Source organism: Natator depressus, chromosome 7, assembly GCF_965152275.1.
Source record: "Natator depressus isolate rNatDep1 chromosome 7, rNatDep2.hap1, whole genome shotgun sequence".
Classification (NCBI taxonomy): domain Eukaryota; kingdom Metazoa; phylum Chordata; order Testudines; family Cheloniidae; genus Natator; species Natator depressus.
In genome coordinates this window covers 63,611,620-63,630,600 of record NC_134240.1, presented here as the reverse complement: position 1 = coordinate 63,630,600, position 18,981 = coordinate 63,611,620, and the positions used below count along the sequence as shown (strand labels likewise).

General features: G+C 41.2%; 1 protein-coding gene across 10 annotated transcripts in view; it reads left to right on the top strand.

Annotated features, from left to right (window-relative positions):
* KCNMA1 (potassium calcium-activated channel subfamily M alpha 1) overlaps positions 1–18,981 on the top strand; it is an 844,585-nt gene that overhangs the window by 673,064 nt on the left and 152,540 nt on the right. For all 10 annotated transcript variants that reach the window (XM_074958656.1, XM_074958655.1, XM_074958652.1 and 7 more), the window contains exon 16: positions 9,797–9,865. In XM_074958656.1, coding sequence (XP_074814757.1) covers positions 9,797–9,865 — 69 coding nt within the window. The remainder of the gene's footprint in view (positions 1–9,796; positions 9,866–18,981) is intronic.

Below are 18,981 nucleotides of genomic sequence, written 5' to 3'. Positions count from 1 at the left end.
TGAACCAAGTTACAGGAACAAAATCCCCAAGCAAAATCCTTTGTCAAACCCAGTCGAGTTTCCGTATGGTTCCTAGAAAAAGGTAACAGAGAATGTATTCAGCATAGAGTTATCATTCATTCAACACACTGATATAGCTGAGGTAGAATAATCAATAAAGAAAGGCTATTTAATGAGATTTAGGAACATCCCAAAACATTGGAGCTCTCCTCAGGCATTTGATTATCTAGAGGCTTAATTATCTGTGTTTTCTAGTTTAAATTAAAGAAAAAGATATAACTCAAATGTACCAGCAGTATAATGATAACACTATTCAATTCAAGTTAATTAAAGCATAGTGGTAATTAGAGTGTAGTGTTGTATATCACTGTGCTTGGCACATAAGTATTTTCATTACAGTAAAAAGTGTCTACTCAATTTCAGATGACACCTAGGACACCAAAATGTGCTTAAAACTGGTTCGTGAAAAGGAAAAAGAATTGGTGGACAATTCTATCTGCAAAATATAGAGACATTTAGAGCAATTTTTCTCATCATGCAGGGATCTTAAAGAGCATGCAGCCAATGACATTTTAAAACACTGAAACTGGATGTAATGTGCTGTCCTTGTGGGCTCTTGGTATTCATTACTAGCCTGGTGGATTTTCAGCAAACCAGAAACATGAGTGCTTGGTCGGTGGTGTGACAGGGTGCTATCAGCAGCACCCTGATCACTGACATTGCTACAGCCTGGAGAAGGCTGCAGGCCCAGTTGAGGGCAATTCCACACTTTCTGGTGGGGATTTTGAGCACCTGGGTAACAATCACAGGGCTAATAACATAATGGGGGAGACTATAAGGAGAGGAAACAGAAAGCAAGGGGCAGCTCCAGAGGAGCTCAGAGTGTGAGCCTGGGCTGTGGAGTGAGGGCTGTAGGGAAGCCTGTCTTTGTTCTAAACCTGTTGCATGGTATTGTTATGTCAGAGAGAAATAAATGCACACCCTGGTGAAAGACAAACAGCCAAGTGTGCCTTTGCGACTGAAAAACCATCCAACCTGGCTAGGGGGTGAGGTTCACCAGGTAGCAACAGAGGTGCCCAGTGACAAATGGGCTGCCACTCAGTTCAGACAACTGGACGCAAAAGGGTGCAGAATTAGTAGTAGTTTCAAAGGAGATAGGACATTAAACATTTTAGAAGCATTGCCAGGTTTTTTCACTACTGTAGATGGGCCCTCCAAGTCAGAAGGGGAGGGTATTCATAACTCATTGTGGTGGCTTTACCTGTTAAAAGATGGTGGCCAGATGCTACTGCATAAGTTTTATTCAATCTAGAGACAACCGAAGACTTGAACAAACAAAGATTCTTAGCTGTAGGATTCTCCAACAGTTTGCTCTTCAGTAGATTTCTTAATGCATCTTCTCTTCTTGTTTGCCATGAGGGTCCTGTAAGTTCTCACTTCTCTCACAAGATTGGAGGCTATACATAGATATTTCCATTAAAAAGTCAGCACTTTCCAGTACTTCCTGAACCAGAGTATGTGACATTTGGTGGTATGTCCCTATATTTAGGGTCTTAATTATCTTAACTGCAGTGTCTCAGATACTGTGGAGTAAGAAACACTGACCAAATGCTGTGCTGCTAATGGCAGCCCTGTACATACCATACAAACAGCTCCCATGTCCCTGACCTGTTGCTTATCCAACCTTAGTTTGATAGTGCCTGTTCCTGTATCAGCAACACAGTCACTATGGGTACGTCTTCACTGAAGCTGGGAGTGTGCCTCCCATCTGGAATAGACAGACTCTTGCTAGCTCAGTTCAAGTTCAGACCCACCCAAATCCTTTGATCTGAGCTTGGAAGACTATCCTGAGCCCCGGTCAGTGGTACAACATCCACACGGCTATTTTTAATGTGCTGTCTCAAGCCAAGGTGGCGTGAGTCTGTCTGCCCGGGCTGAGAGGCATGCTCTCAGCTTGCAGTGTAGACATACCCTAAGTGCCTAACTCTTTCCAATAGGTGGAGTCATAGAGCTGTGCCTTCTCCCAGCAGCTGTACCCTGAGCCAATACACTCCACTCCTACTTGCTTTAATTGGCGCTAGAAAGAATTGTGCAACAACAGCCCCATAAATCAATTTGAGAATATGTAGAGGTCTTGGAAGACAGATATTCAATTCAAGGGAACTCCCCCTTTTTGAATATATTACATCTGTTTGTGAAGCCTATTCCTTTACCTAAATATGAATGAGAGGGGGACTAGGTTCCCCCACATTTCCCTTCATTTTTAGCCCCAAACATACCAACCACATTTGCAGGGAAATGGTTAGCTAAGATTGTAAATTCTTTGGGACAGGGACTGTCATTTATTATTTGTTGCTCCTTTTTAACCACAGTTCCTATTCAAAATTTTGGTTCCCAGGTGTGTTCCAGTAGGAAGTAGAAATTGGTGATAGCCAAGTATCTTTTTAATATGATTTTGTTTATTTACAAGGAATCTATGAAGTCCTGGGTCTCTGAACACAGAAGGAATCAAAAAGCCAGAAACTGCTTTTTCTTACAGCACCAAGAGAACAGTTTTCAGCTTGCACACTGTGATGGGGTGCGACTCACTACTGTGACACCCCCCTGCTGGATGTCCTGGGGATCAGCTCTGCTAGCTGGTGCACCCTCTTCTGGTGGTGTCTTACCACTGTCACTTCTGCTCCAGGGACCCATGTCACTCCCAGGACCGCGGCATCCTCTTCATGACACAGCCCTCTGGCTGTGCTGCACTCTGTGCTCCCCCCTTCTGGGGGACAGTATCACAGTCCCTTGGTCCAGCCACTTCCTCAGTGGTGAGTGGAGGCCGGGGGCATTCCAGACCTGCCTACTACTCCGGGTCCTGGCCCCGGGACCCGTAGTTGGCCACTGCTTGCGCTGCCTCCTCCAAATCCTAAGTAGATTTCCCTGGTCACTTCCCCATGGCCCCAGCATCCTCTTTGCCCTTGCCTCAGGGCTTCAGCCTGCCAGGAGTTGCCTTTGGCTCCCCAGATGTCTGTCTGCAGCACTGCTCTGTTCAGGGTGCTCACTGTCTTCAGCCTGCAAGGCAGCCAGTGTATCTCCCTCGTCAAGCTCCAGGGAGTGACTGAAGCTGCTCTGCTCTGCAGCCCTTCTTATATGGGCCAGCCCATCCTGATTGGCTGCTCCTCCCAGCCCCTCTCTGATTGGTCACAGCCTCCCAAGGGCTCTATTAACTCCTTAGAGCCCAGTGTGGAGCAGGCGCCCCATCACACACCCCAACTCAAAACCTTTCTCCAGGGTCAGCCACTGTCCATTCAGCTACTCCTTAAGGCTGTCTCTCTCCCTCAGTCTGTTTGTGTCTGACCTCAGGCCAGTTCTACACTACACACTTACTTCGGTATTACTGCATTGCTCAGGAATTTGAAAAATCCACACCCCAAGCGATGTAGTTATACCAACCTTAATCCCCCCCCAGATACACACACAGTGCAGCGAGCGCTATGTCGTGGGAGAGCTTCTCCTGCCAACCTAGCTACCATCTCTGGCAGAGGTGGAGTTATTAAGCTGGCAGCAGAGTTCTCTCCCGTCGGCTTAAGGCGTCTTCACCAGAAGCGTTTCAGTGGCACAGCTGCATCAGCACAGCCAATGCAAGTTTGTAGTATAGACCTGTCCTCACTTTCTGTGTGATCTTCTCCCTGCCCATCCATACCAACCCAAAACAATACACAGCAAAAGCTCCTGAATGGGTTCACACACACCTTTTGTTTTAGGTGTGGGTTTATGTTTACAGTTATGCTAATTGGAGGGTGAGTTCACACCTACCAATCTCAATGGGGTTTTAACTCAACCCATAACAAGGTTTCACCCAGTCATAACCATATGTTTCTATAATGCTTAGCACAATGGAGCTCAGCCTGGTTGTGGCCTACAGGAATTACTGCAATATATAAACATTATTAATAAAATTAATACAATAAATTTTATAGATAATAATATACTACACTGTCATTGCCTGCCAGTGGTTAAAGCTGTGTGAAATTCAGTGATTTCACATCACAAAGGTGCATGTAAATATTTTTCTGAAATTTCAATTTTCATGGATTTGCATTCTGCCTCCCCTTTTAATTTCCTTATGAGCTTGAAAGAACTCAACCATCCCCACCCCTCCATCCCACATAAAAAGAGAAACTAATTCAAAGCTACCAAATTATAACTGATTTTTGTGGGTGTGAAACCACATAAAATTGCACAAAATTGCTGGAAGGGTGTGTTGGGTTTTTTTCTGTCTCATGCACCAGCAAATCTGTCAGCTAAATTTGGACTGCAGAACCATCATTGTTGCAGATGGTGCAAAAAGGCCAAATGAATACAGTTTGATTTTCATTGCAGAGCTGGTGGATAGAAAAAATAATTTTTTGACTTGTAAACTGAAATAATATTTGATCTGGAAATTATGGAGAGAAAATGAATATGAAACCCTACAATGTCATTTTTTTAGATTCCCTTTTCTGACTAAGAGCACTGACAGATAAGACACCAAATATGCTTACTGTTAAGGCATCATTCTTACCACCCACCAAATGACAGCCTTTTCTCAGATTCATGACTGCTGGCAGCAAATGTCTCAACTCACCTACTCGTGCCCTTGCCAACCACCACTGATTTAATTGAAACTGTTAAAATATATATTTATGATGACTTGTGGCACCCCCTTGAATATGGCCATAGATTTGGGTTGTCTTGAAAATGTGATTCTCCACCCTTATTTGTGTAGCGTTAATGAAAGTGGACTCAGATTTACATCTGGGTGTGCAAGGTCCCTTCCACAGCCACCCACTTTTCTCATCACCATGGAACAATCCCACATTTACCTTTAATATCTTTAAATGGCGACCCTTTCTGGCCATGAACCCTTTCCACTCTCCATGATTTAAAGAGGCTAGTTCTTTGGCTCCTTGGGGCCACATTCTGTGGATCACTTACCACCACTATCGTAAAATGGTTTTATATGGGGATGGAGTCTGATCCAAACCTCCCTGAAGCCAACGAAAAGACTTTCATTGATTTTTATTGGGTTCTGGATCAGGCCCACAGAATGTGGGCCTCCTGCTCTATCATTGAAACTAACAGCAGAACGACTGTTTCCCCTGCCAGAAGCTAACTATGTGAAGAACAGGACCTGATAGGTGCTCTGTGATCCCCAGAGTGCAAACTGATCCCTGGTTGCAAATCAGTCCCACGGGAACCCATCAGTGCTTCCCTTGAAAACATGCCTTCTCAGTCACTGCACACGATCCTGCTGATAGCTGTTTCCTGCTCCCACTGCATGATTAGAGCTGGGTTATGTTGTATATGTCCCTGAGCCAGAAGACCCTTTTAAGAGTCGGGGACAGTGGCCTCTTCCAGGTGGTCCCTACAGTGAGCCTGCAGGGATGAAGCTACTTAGCATTATCATGAGTTTTAGCAATAATGCCATGAAAGGAATGAGAATTTATGTATTATCTCCCAAGACATCAGGGAAAGTATTAACTGAAGGGCTAAATTACGTTAAAAATGTTTCTGTGCGAAGCCATTCGACTTTGTTTGTAGTAAAATATTTTGACCAATTTCAGATAATTTATCTCCAAATCATCTATTGGATTCAGGCTGTGGAAATGAAAAGTTGCATACTTCCATGCTTTGGCTATGAACACGAACAACATTTTCCATGCGCTGACTCTGTCAATGGGTATTTTTTTTTCAATCAGCCATTCATCACTTGCAACATATAAAAGCTAATTGTGTTTCATTTTATTGGTCAGAAGGGATTAGGACAGAAGACGTGCCTTGAAAATATGGCATCTCTGTGTCTCTCACAGCTGAGACTGTAGTTAAAATTCTAATTTGACATGGAACTGTTAATGCCCCATTAACTAAGGTCTGTATAATAGATTATATTGAACTCCCCAGTAGACTGATTCACCTCTCATTTACCTTGGTGTAACTCCAGCGGCACTGCTACTGATTTACACTGGTGTAAAATGCATGGGAATCAGGTCTTAGGACTTCTGTATGACTACCGGTCAATACGGATAGGCTTACATATTTCTTGATCCACCTCACGGTATGTCCTTTGTTTGGATTTTTTTGTTTTCCCCTCACCTCTTGTCAGGATACATGGAAATTTCTGTTTTGCCTCTTATAATTCTCAGTTTAACCACTTTTCCCATTTAGACTTCAGTAATGTATGTTTGTGAACAAATTTGTGACAATGTGATGATTGATGATTAAAAATTATTGAGGTAATGGAATCCCTCTCTTGTCCCCCTTACCTTTTTTTGGGTGGAGTGGAGGGGGGTAAGCTGCAAAACAACAGTGAAGCTGCTCCATGGCCATTACTGTAACCCCAATGATGCAGTAGCGTTTGTGTCCCTGCGCTGCCCTGGCATTGTGGATTTTGACAAGTGGCTCTACATAGTCATTCATTGGCCATGCCCCTGCCTCACTCCACCTGCAGAATTTCCCTTCTCATTGCCATAGGTGAGAAACTGAGTGCCCCTGTCGCAGGGCCTCTTCATTTCCTGCTCTCTTGCAGCAGAACTTAGGGAGGTTCTGCTGCTTATGACCCTTCCCACTCACAAGTGGAAGGGAGGGCATATAATTTGGCTTGATATTAATAACAATGATATAGTTAATTATACACTGCACAGTATCTCTCACATATTGAAGCACAGAAATCTACCACCCTCTGCATTTACTGGAAATATATGGGATGTGCTCACTTAGATCTGTTTTCACGGTGCTGAGAACTCTGGTGTGAGCCAATAAATTACCTAAGCAAGTACTTACCTTTAAGCATATGATTAGTTCCATGAAGTCAATGGATCTACTTACATGCTTGAAGTACCTGCTTACGTGCCTTGCTGGATCTAGCTAGAATGCGCTACACCGTACAGGTTTGAGCCCCTAATCGGAATGTCTGATCTCAGTTCATTGCTTCAGAGGAAGGCAGAAAAGTCCCATATTCCCTGTCAGTATAAAGTAGTGGGCTGCTGACCCTGCATTTAATAAGCTGTCCGTGGTATTTTTTTCATGGATTGTATGCAATGTGGTAATTTCCACTCCACTATACGAGCCTTGCTGAACTCACAATATTTTCAGACAATGTCTTTATCCAGCAGGAAAGAAGCATTTGAAATTTCTGTTTATCAGACTCTTAAAGGACACAAAGTATTTGGAAATGCTTGTGTTAAGTGATAAAAGGGAAAGCAGCAGTCATTAGACCTACTTTAACATCCAGAATTATCCACACAGAGTACAATCAATTTCAAACAACAAAAAATAATATATATACAAAATAATTCCAGCATTTCTAAATGCTTTATTTAATTTAAGAGACTACAGTCAATCTGTTTATCAATTGGAATTTTATTCATGTGTTATTAATATTAGACAAGAAAATAAAATCTCAATGCACATATTTTTGATAACTGCGACAGGATTTTTGGAAAAAAGTAAATGGGAGATGCTCTCATTTTTTCTGAGGGTAGGATCTGGTTCTTAGTCAAAGGTAGTTTGTAGAAAATGTAAATGGCCAGAGCTGGCTTTGAGAAAAAAGATATACCAAAAGAAAAACCCTTTCCCACCCAATAGCTTGTTCTATAAAATACCTTTTATATGTTAATGCTCTGTGTATATTAATAGCTCACAAAGATTACATCTTTGTGTTCCACTGCTCAGATACCATGGTAATAGGTGCCTTAGAAATAGGAGATATCTGTACATACACACATACCCATACATATCCCAATACTTTAATATACAAAGAGTACAGCAGGTTTCCATGTCTAATTTATGCCAATTACTAGCCTTACCAGTCAAAAGGGCTGATTTAGTGGCAAGAACAATTTATTTCCCTCTGGGTAGGTAGAAACAGTTGGACTCAGCTTCTTAAGAGCCTTTGTTCATGAACATCTGTGTTCAAACTCCTGTAGTTAACAGATGATGCTCACAGTACAAAAAGGAGATTAAGGCTTCCTGTAATGTCATTGTCTAATTTTGTGGACCTCTGTGTAATCGTTATTGGGAGGGAAAGTGATCTAACTTCTTGTTACAGCACTTTATGCTACTATAAGATCTTTGTGCGACAAATGGCATTTTTCTGTTTCTGACATTATTTTGCAGCCAGCAACATACTTTGTTAGTCTTATCAGTTTCCAGAAGTGGTCAGGCAGTAAGATTTGCCTGGGCAGTTGTTGAATTGCACAAGCAAGTACATGTAACAAAATATTTATTGTTACAGCTTAAAAACACTTTTAGCCATGCAAGTTAATTTGAATATTAAGTACTGTAAATGTGAATTGTATACCGATGCTACTACACTATGCCACTTTCCAGCTGACAGGGAGCTAATTGTAGCTCTCTCAGACTTAACTATCTAGCCCCTGTATAAGTTAAAGCTCGTGGGCTGGGGTGGGGTCCGATCACAGTTTTAATTTACACCAGTGGAGAATTGGGCACAGCTTTGCTCTTGAATGGCTTCTCCGGCATGCTCTCCGACCTCAACACACACGTTCCCTTCACTTACAATTGGAGAAGTGGGATGTTCCAGCATAGGAAGCTGCAGAGCCACCTCTACCAGCTTTGTGCTGGTCAGAAATTCTCTCTATATAAGGGGAATTCACTACTGCAATTTTCTCTCTGCTTGTGGTTCACTTTATGCAGCTTAAGCAGTACGGACAGGAAAATCTGGCTCTGTAATGTAGTGTCTAGTAGCCTCCCCTCATGTTGCATCTTTCTGCTTGGAGGTTTGATTTGTGGGAGTCTAAAGAACTCTGTTCTTTTACGATTATGTACTTAGCACCTTTTCCACTTAGTTTACTTAGTATACTGTCCATGTTTTCGACATTTACTGTACAAGAATGGTGTACTAGGTACATTCATTGTACACAGTCCTAAGTACATACTTGTAAAAGGGTAAAGTTCTTTAAACTGGATAAACCCATAAAAGAAACACTCCAAGAAAAATATGTGAATCTCATTCCACAAGTTAATAGCATAAGGACGCATGTAACTTAGTATTCATTTAAATTTGAGTGATGAAAATGGAATTCAAATACTTCCTAGCTAAGAATTTTAGTTGGTTTTCCGTATGTTTTATTTTATAATTCTGATACTGCATTTAGGAAGATAGTTGATTGGGTGTTGGACTCAGTGGGGACACACTGGTGTAAAGGTGGTGCTTCCTGGAATGTATTAATAAATAATGGCTTTCACAGATTTTCACAATTATAGTGGTGTTTGTTAAAAAGTCAGTATTTGCCTTTCCACACATTTCCCCCTACATTTAAAATAGGAGATACTTTTGCTAACTGAGGTAATAATTGGCAAATATTGACTTTAGTATATCCGTCTGTGTTTAGGGTTTTAATACTGGAAAGTATATTATCTAATGAATGTGCAGTACTGGCAACAGGAGTCCTATAGCTAAATTCCAACACAGATTTTAAAACTTGGCCCTAGATATCCACAATACAAAACAAGCACGTGTTTGGTTTTGAGTATTGTGTCCTTTACTAGTTAATTAAAAGTGATGCTGGTGCTGTCAACTTGCTAGAGTGATATATGAATGAGGGTGGCTATTGTTAACCTTCACAAGGAAAGGTCTTGATAAGTGCTATATCTATAGCCAGTTGAGAAATTTTGTACGTTTTTAGCAAAAAGTCTCATGAAAGTCTTTTCGTCACAAAGTGTAGAATTTTGAAATGTTGGACCAATACTAGATATAGGATGATAATCACGAAGAAGTACTGAATCTTGACTTCTTTTCTTCCTGCAGACTGGTGTTTGCAAAGCTAAAGCTCTTAATGATAGCCATAGAATACAAGTCAGAAAAACGGGAAAGCAGGTACGTTAATGACTACAAAATTTGACAGCTTTTCAGTATGCACCATGGACAATTTGGTCTTTTCATTTTTTTTTCTGAATGAACATAGCTCTTTTTATGCACATGAAAGCATTTCAAAGCATAATTAATGTGGCATCACTTTACACCAGTTCACATAATACTGGCAGGCTCTGCCTCTCTCCCTCTCTTCACCTGAATTAACGTTATGTCAAATACTTTGTTGGAAGAAAGGCTGGTAGTTTTATGTACAACTTACTTCAATAAGTGTCACTTGGTATCAGTGAAACAAATGGCTTCCACCTTTTTTTTGCCCTGGCTGACCTCACAAGGGAGCCAATCTGCTCTAATCAGAAAAGTAGCTTATTTTACTGGACCGTCAGGAATAAAAGATTGCAACAATCTCATGATAATATGCGCTGTATTATGTACTGCATGCATTTCTCTGCATCACAGTTTTAAATGAATGAGATGAGAAAGCTACTTTTAGAATAAACATGGAAGGTTTGGACAGTATACATACAATCGACAGCTATAGATATGTATCATATATGTGTGTGAGAGTGTATAAATAATATGATTGAGCTGGGAAGGATTTGTTTTAGTTAGAAAATCCAAATATGCTAATTTTACCCTCCATCCAAAAATTGAAGGAAAAAAATCTGTATAGCTAATAACAAAAATTTACAGACAGAAAAAGAGTTGTTTTGTTTTGTGTATGAGAGCTAAAAAGAGTCCCAGCTTAATGTGTATTGGTGTCAAAATTCTTTCTAATTTATCAATACCTCCATCTGTGCATTCACACCACATTCATTGTTACTTGAGATGGTGGTAAAATCTCCTGGTCTGTTACCAGTGTGCTCTAAAAGGGCATGATTCAAAGTAATTGTGGACTTACAAACTGTATTAATTATTTCTGAAATATGTTATCAACATACTGTAGACAAATCCATTACAACATTCTGTAGTAAAACTGTTAACATACGTAGAAGTCTGTCATCATGTCTTTTTGGTAACTGATCACCTAAACCTAAGATGGAGGTGATGTTGAGTTTATACAGCCTTAGACCATGTCTACGCTACCACTTCTGTCGGCAAAATGTATGTTGCGTAGGGGTGTGAAAAAACACACCCTTGTGCGACATAAGTTTCGCCAGCATAGGTGGTAGTGTGCACAGCATTATGATGGCAGGAGAGCTTCTCCCACCAACATAGTTACCACCGTTTGTTGCGGGTGGTTTAATTATGTCAACGGGCAAGCTCTCTCCTGTCGGCGTAGAGCGACTACACAAAAGATCTTACAGTGGCACAGCTGCATCGGTACAGTGTAGATATAGCCTTATACTTCACCTGAACAACCAGTTCACTTCTTAAACCATGTATCACAACTTTGGACATGTTTTTATATTTTTTAATTATTTGTTTAAAGAATGTTTAATCATCCCTAAATATCCATTTTTCTTATTAAATAGAATCTATTAAAAAAGTCTTGGGGCATCCAAGACAGTCTGAATGTTTCCACTTGTTATGTGGATAGTTGAAATATAGCTCCCATTGAATGTCTGATTTTACATCCCTCTTTTTTTTACAGTCCTCTGACAAGTAATATGTGAAATGGTGTATGATGCTGGATTTTCTTTTTGTCTAATACCACTGCAGATTAAGGGGACCCTTCTTTTAAGTCAGAATTTTGAAATGTTTTCAACTCCTATTGGCTTATCTTAAAATAGATACCTTCCAATGAATAGCCTCATTCTGCATTAGCAGGTGTAAAGCGAACAGTTTATTGTTTTTATGTTTGATCAGTTTCATCCATTACTAGAAAGGACAATACAATAGAAACATTATTGGTAACTATTTACATGAAGTTCTTGGTTTATACTGCTTCTCAATAAGAATTCATACCCAAATCTTTGCTGTCATTGCTTCCATTCTCATTCTGTGACATAAGTGTTGATATTGTAGTTTTTCTTCAATAATTTTGGAGAGCATCCATCTCCCATGTAGGTCAATGGAAGCCTTTCCACCAACTTCAATGGGAGTTGGAATGGTCCTTATTCACAAGATGGTATAGAAAAGTCAAATAAAGTAACACAGCATGATAGAGCATCCACTTATATATACTCATTACCTAATGTCACAAAAGTTAAAAGTTCATAGTAAAGAAATATGGTAGAAAGTGAGGACAAAAGAATTTGTAGGAAAAAATAAAATACTAATGAGGATGAGTGAACAGTTTTGAGACTGTGAGAGAACAGTATTTGTTGTAAACGTCCACCAGTAGAGAAATCCACTAGTTGGAGGGCTAGCTTTTGCTCTGCTAAACTAGTGCCAAAATAGTACTGTTGGTCTGATGAACTGTTTTAAGAATAATTACCTTGTGAACCACCATAACTAGAATATTTTCATTTCATTAGAAAGCTTGGAATAACCACTTCCCAGTGACATGTAACCTTAATTTATAGTTCTGCTTGTTCATGTGATCCTGGACCTCAGTATCACATACTTCTGATGCCGTCCTGCATTTCTACCATATACTTTGGCCCCAGTTAACCAGAGTATTTAAGAATGTGCTTAAAAATACCAGTAAATAATGAATGTAATAAATTAAATGAAAGCTATGCTTTAAAACCAGGTGAAATCCCATTGACTTTAATGGAATCTCAAAATTAAGCATGTGTTTAAGAGCATTGCTGAAGTGGAACATGTTAGTCTAACCAGAAATGTAATCGTAGAAACCATTCATTTCTTACTTTTTAGGGTTTCTTGAGAATATTGGCTCCTAGAGTCATGCCCAAACTGAAGCAGAGAGATGAGAAAGCAAGACAGTGATCAGAATAACCGGATTTTAAGCATGGGGAGTCAGTTTATTGCATTCATTATTCATCAGTATTTTTTGTTGCTATTGATTGTGGTGAAAATATCAGACCTTTTCGTCCAATTCTAATGTCTTCAGCATTTAACTGGTCCTTAATTGGTAGTTCCTCTTCAGTGTGAATAGGGAAGCTGCCTATACCATGGAACTTGAAGCCAGCTTCTCACAGTTCTTGGGCGAGGGGTCCACAGTGGAGGTGTACAAATTAACTTTCCTCCTTGTTTTGTGAAACTTTTAAGAAGTTCTCCATAGTTCACATTCGATGGCAACAAAAATGTTCAGAGAAAAAAATCTTTAACTAGATGCCCTTGCTTCGACAACCATTATAGCATGATGTTCCTGAGTCTGGAAACATTTTGAAGCTCCAGTACCAATTTTTTCAGGGCCAGTGAAAGGTTACTTCTTTGAGTAGTGTCCCTGTGGCTGCTCCACTTCAGGTGTGCATGTACCCCTGAAATTTTATCAGAAATTTTTGGTAGCAGTGCCTGTTCAGCCCATGCATACATCCTACACACACTTGTGCCCCATCCCGCCGAGGCTATATAGGGCTTCGCAGGCAAACCACACTCTGTTTCTTTTGAACCTCCTTCAGCCAGAGACAGAATTTAGTGTGCACCTGTTTCCTGTTTTATTAGTATTCTTAGCATTAATAGTTCTTAGTAGTAGTAGGTTTAGTATCTTATAGATGTGGGAACATTTGTTCCCATTTGTTTTTCTCTTTTCTTTAAAAAAAATACATATACATATTTTTGTTTGTTTGTTTTTCTCCTCTATTGAGGGGCCCTAACATTTTTTCTTCTGTCTGGGGTGCTGGTCTCCCTGGGGTTTAAAAGGTGCCTCTCTTGTCAAGAAGTAATCCCCATCAGTGACGGGTACTCCCAGTGCATTTGTTGTTTGAGAGATGCTCATATTCCCAGCAAGTACAAGATCTACACTTCTTTTAAGGAAAGGTCCCAAAAAACAGGGAAATAAAGTATAGGCTCTTAATAATGGAGCTAACTTTAAGACTGGCTTCTGACCAGATGCAGAAAACCCACCTGTACAAGCTGTTAGTGCCCTGTCGACATTGAGATTACAGTCACCGAGAGCTTCCAAGGTGAAGATGGCATTCAAAACCCTGGTCTCTGACAAGCTCTATGAGCGAGGTACCAACAACTGCGCTGGTGATACCAAGAGTTTCCCACTCTAACATGAAGGAGGGGATAAGAGGAGAACAACAGCAAGTTCCTCCTTGAAGAAGATTCAGTCACTGGAGGCCCTGAGATGGCTGCTTGTGAGGCTCTGAGCACTTCAGGTACCATGAAGCACTTCAACTAAGTCCCATACTACAGTGGTAAAGGCCTCAGCACCAAAGACTACTATTACCAAGAAAGTGGCTTCAGTTTAATCCACCATCCCCTTGGTACTCACATCAATGCCTTGGACAATGGCATCTAGAATGTCATCAGTGCCTGTATCAAGTTCTGTTGTGCTCCTGGTATCACAGACATTCTGGTACCCGAATGAGCCTGAGTCTCCACTCCTTGTGATTTCTGGACACCTCTCCGTATTGAGGTCTGCTGAGTCACTGACTGCTCATGTTTCTGTGAGACCTACATCTTTCCTAACTTCTACTATCCATGAAGAGGGGTTGCCACCTCTCATACAATATGTGGAGGAGCATTCTGACTCAGACTCTGAACTTTCAGTTCAGGGCTCTCCACTTTATTTCAGAAGACATTATTCTCTGATGCAGATGCAACAAAGCAGGATATCAGACCCCTGCCTACAAATATTTGGGGTGACCATTAATTGGATATCTTCCCCCACCATGGCTTTTGGTTCCCCTCACTGGCCTTACTGAGTGGCAGACTGTCTAAAGTGGTTCACGACCATAAGTGCCAACCCATGGAGAGACTGTCAGAAACAGGGCAGATACCCCAAACTGTTCGTATGTTCTGTAATTCAATATCCCCAACCCGGTAACAAATGTGAACTGAAGCGCTATAATCGTCCTATCATGGAATCACAAACAGACTGAAATGCCCAGGAGGACTATCTTGCAACTGAGGCAAGCTAGACTTTGTAATAGTTGGTTGCTATATACCAAAGATCACTAAAGATTCAGGTGGCCTCCATTCCCAAGAGAGCAGTCACTTACCTCAAGTCAATTTGTACCTCAGATCTGACATCAGACAATGCTTGTAGCCAATCCTATAGTAAACTAACTAACGATTTATTAATTAGGAAAAAGAAATACAGGTTAAAGCAGACAAACAAATATACACGAATGAGTTACAGTCTGTGGTTCGAAAAGCTTACAGAATTGTAGCGATCTGTCAGCACTGAATGTCTTTTAGGGCTAATCCAGGTTCACTCTGGGGGTCTCTGCTTCTGTTTCATAGCTCCAGCCCTGTCAAAGTTCAAAAAGCAAAAGAGATGAAAAATTTTCTTGTTCACTATCTTTATGTCCTCCTTCCAGAATCAAAGCTGATGGGATGAGCCTTTTTCCATGTAGACCTCTACATGGGTGTGAAGGGGCAATTAAAAAAGTCTTTGTATCGTGATGTCCCACAATGGCCCATTTAGTTTTGATGGCCTTTTTAATCAGCAGGAGACAATCTCATCTGACAGATCGATGGTTTCAGGGCAACCATTTTTTACAGTTATAAAGCAAAAACTTAAATCATGTGTTAAAGATATTATAAATGAGATTAATGCATGCAGCAATTTACAAGCATTTCATAAAATCTAAACACTAAACATATTGTTATAAGTTCAGTATCCATACTGACACACAGGCGAAAAGAGTGGTTTACAGCAATGAATTTCAGTCCTTGACAAGAGCAGGCCCCTGGTTTGCCAGTGTCACACTGGGATCCTCGGGCAATGTACCACCAGCGATTTCAAGGGACCATGATTCTCAGGAACACAGAATCCCTTGTTCCTGGATACTACCCATCCATCCTCTCCACTCTGAGCCAAAGGAGACCTTGAAGGAGCAAGAGGCAAGGGCAGAGAAGGAGTTCCCCCCCCACCCCTTACAAATATTTCTTTGTCATCACCTGATGAGGCAGTAATGCCACAACTGCCTTCATTAGCCGAAAGACTTTAGGCAATTCCAGGACCTGATGAAAACAGGTTGCTGACACCCTGCAAATTCCCCTGGAAGACGTCCAGGGTTCCCAGCACAGGCTTTTGGACATATAGCACAGTTCTACCGCAGCACAGGCATCACTGCCAATTAATGAAGCCCTTTTTGAGCCAGCCAAAACTCCAGCAATCCTCCCCCCCCCCCCCCCCATGCAAGTGGGCTGATAAAAAAAATACTACTTTCTGACCAGGGATTCTGAGTTTTTATTTTCTTGCCCAGTACCAAATTCTCTGGTAGTGGACACAGTCAATGAAAGGGGCAGACAATATACCCCAAAGCCCAAGTGGGCCCTTTTATGATAAGGGCCAGAAATGTCTAGACCTTTTTGGTTGTAAAAGCTACTTATCAGCAACCTCACAGTTCAGGCTACCGAACCACCAGGTGCTGAGGTCAAAATATGACTATCTGAACTACCTGACCATTTGCCACAGGAACACTGAGAACAGTCTGAGCAGCATGATAAAGGATGTGTCCGCTCTTTGCAAAAATATCACTGCAGGCTTCACTCAATACAATGGACCCTACAGCTGGATCTATTTTCGCAGCAGTAGTGATAAGACAAGCTTCCTGGTTTCAGTTGTCTAGATTCCTGTGGGAAGTACAATCTAAAGTGGAAGGTTTACCTTTCAATGGCCACAAGCTCTTTGCAGACTCCACAGATGACTCGCTTCATACTAAAGGACTTGAGGGCCACACTTTAGGTCTTTGGGGATATACACACCTGAAAATAAGAGAAAATTTAGCAGATCTCAGTCAGCACAGAGACCTCACACTGTTCGATTTTTCCACCTTCCATAGGCCACTATAACCACTAGCTAAGAGATTGATATTTTCAAAGAAGCCGCCTACAACTACATTGACTGTTTAATCCCAACCATCAACATCATCCATATGCCAATTTTGATGGTTTGGTCAAGAGTCTAAACCACCCACTGACCAGAATTTCTCAGGTGCTCTGCCTCTCTCTACTCCATTGACTATGGGAGGCTATAACGATGGACAAATGGGTATTGGAGGCCATTACATTGGGTTATATTATCCAATTTACCTTAATCCCGCCTCCCACCCCCCTTCCCTGTCCCTCTTCATGGACCCCTCTTACGATCAATTACTGACACAGGAGATCTCATTGCTCCTAAGTCTAGGAGACATAGAACCAGTTGCACTTCAACACAGGATAAAAGGTTTCATTCAATATATTTTCTGATACCTAAGAAAAACAGGGATTGGAGGCTGATACTAGATCTCAGACCATTGAACAAGCATGTCAGACATCTGAAATTCAGAATGGTATCCCTAGTAGCTATAATTCCCTCCCTGGAATTTGGGGACTGATTTGTGACCCTCAACTTCAAAGACGCTTATTTCCACATAACAATTAATCCCACTCAAAAAAGATTTCTTCATTTCACAGTCACAATTATTACCAGTATCAGGCCCTACCCTTTGGCCTGTCTTCCACCCCAAAGGGTGTTCTCAAAGATCACGGTGGTCGTAGCTGCCTACCTCCATCATCTAGGAATAAGTCTTTCCCAGCTCAACAACTGGCTCCTCAAGGGACAATGATATCAGGAGGCTTGGTTGACAGTTCAAACAACAACTTTACTATTCCAAAGTCTAGGCCTGCAGATAAATCTTGAGACATTGATTTTGACCTTACACAGCAAATTCTCTTTATAGGAGAATTTTTAGATTTGATAATGGGCAGAATTTATCTCCCTCTCGACAGGTTCCTTGCTCTAAAGGACCTTATCTAAAGAGTGCAGCTGAGCCTTCAAGTTTCAGCAAGGACATATCTGCAACTGCTGGGACACATTGCAGCTTGCATTTTTGTGACACAAGTTGCATCCTTGATGTCTCCTGGAGAGGTATAGAACACTTTATGTACCCAACAAACACAGTCTGAACAAACAAATATCTGTGTCCAGCTGGCTCCTTCAGTCAGACACCTGGTGGCAGAATCCTTCCAAGGTTTGTGCAGGAATCCTGTTCAACCAGAATCCCCCTATCATTGTGTTAACATCAGATGCTTCCCTCTTGGGATGGGGAGCACATTTAGGTCCTTACATAGACCAATGGAAATGGTCATGACAGGAACAATGCTTACTCATCAATATATTGGAGTTAAAAGTGGTCAGAACTGCTTGCCTTCACTTTCTTCCCCTACTCAAAAACAAGTCCATGAAGATCATGACAGACAATGTAGCTTTCAAGTATTCTATCAGTCATCAGCAGGGTGTGTGCTCCCCCGACACTGAACTGAAGCGATAAAGCTGGAACTGGTGCATAGCCAATCAGATAATCATCTCGGCTTCTTACCTTCTGGAAACACAAAACAACATGGCAGAGGACCTTAGCAGACATTTCTCCCTAAATTACAAATGGGAGTTGGATTCTTGAGTCTTCAAAAAAAAATCCTAGCTTGAGAATGTCCACAGGTTGACCTTTTTGTCATGGCAGCCAACACACAGTACAGGAAATTCTGTTGCAGAGGGGCACTTGATCCCCAATCTCTAGGAGACATTCTCCTTATTACATGGACAAAAAGCCTTTTTTATGCATATCCTCCAACTCCATTGCCATTGAAGGTCCTCATCAAGATCAAGTAGGACCAAGCCAAGATCATTTTGATTGTGCAAACTTGGCAAAGACAAGTTTGGTTTCTTACCTCATTAAACTCAGCTCTTGCCCTGCCTGGTGGCTCCCAATCAAATCTCAACTATTGTCTCATGATGCAGGTCAGACGCTTCATCCCAATCTGAACATTCTGCAACTACAAACATGGTTCCTCAGTGGTTTTCCACTAGAGGCCACCTGTTCATCGGAAGTACAAAATGTACTTTTAAATAGCAGAAAAGGGTTTACCAGACTCACTTATCTTCAGAAATGGAGAAGATATAATCTTTGGTGCCATCTTTCACCTATCTAGTCATCTTGTTCCACAATCTTGAATTACCCGTTGGAATTGAAAATTTGAGGCCTTTCTGTGGTTCCATCCAAATTCATTTAGTGGCAATAACAGCTTTCCATGTGCCAGTAGTCCGTTTCTGAATATTCGGTCAGCTGAGCAGAGCAAGATTCTTGAAAGTCTTTGAGTCTTTTTCTGCAGAT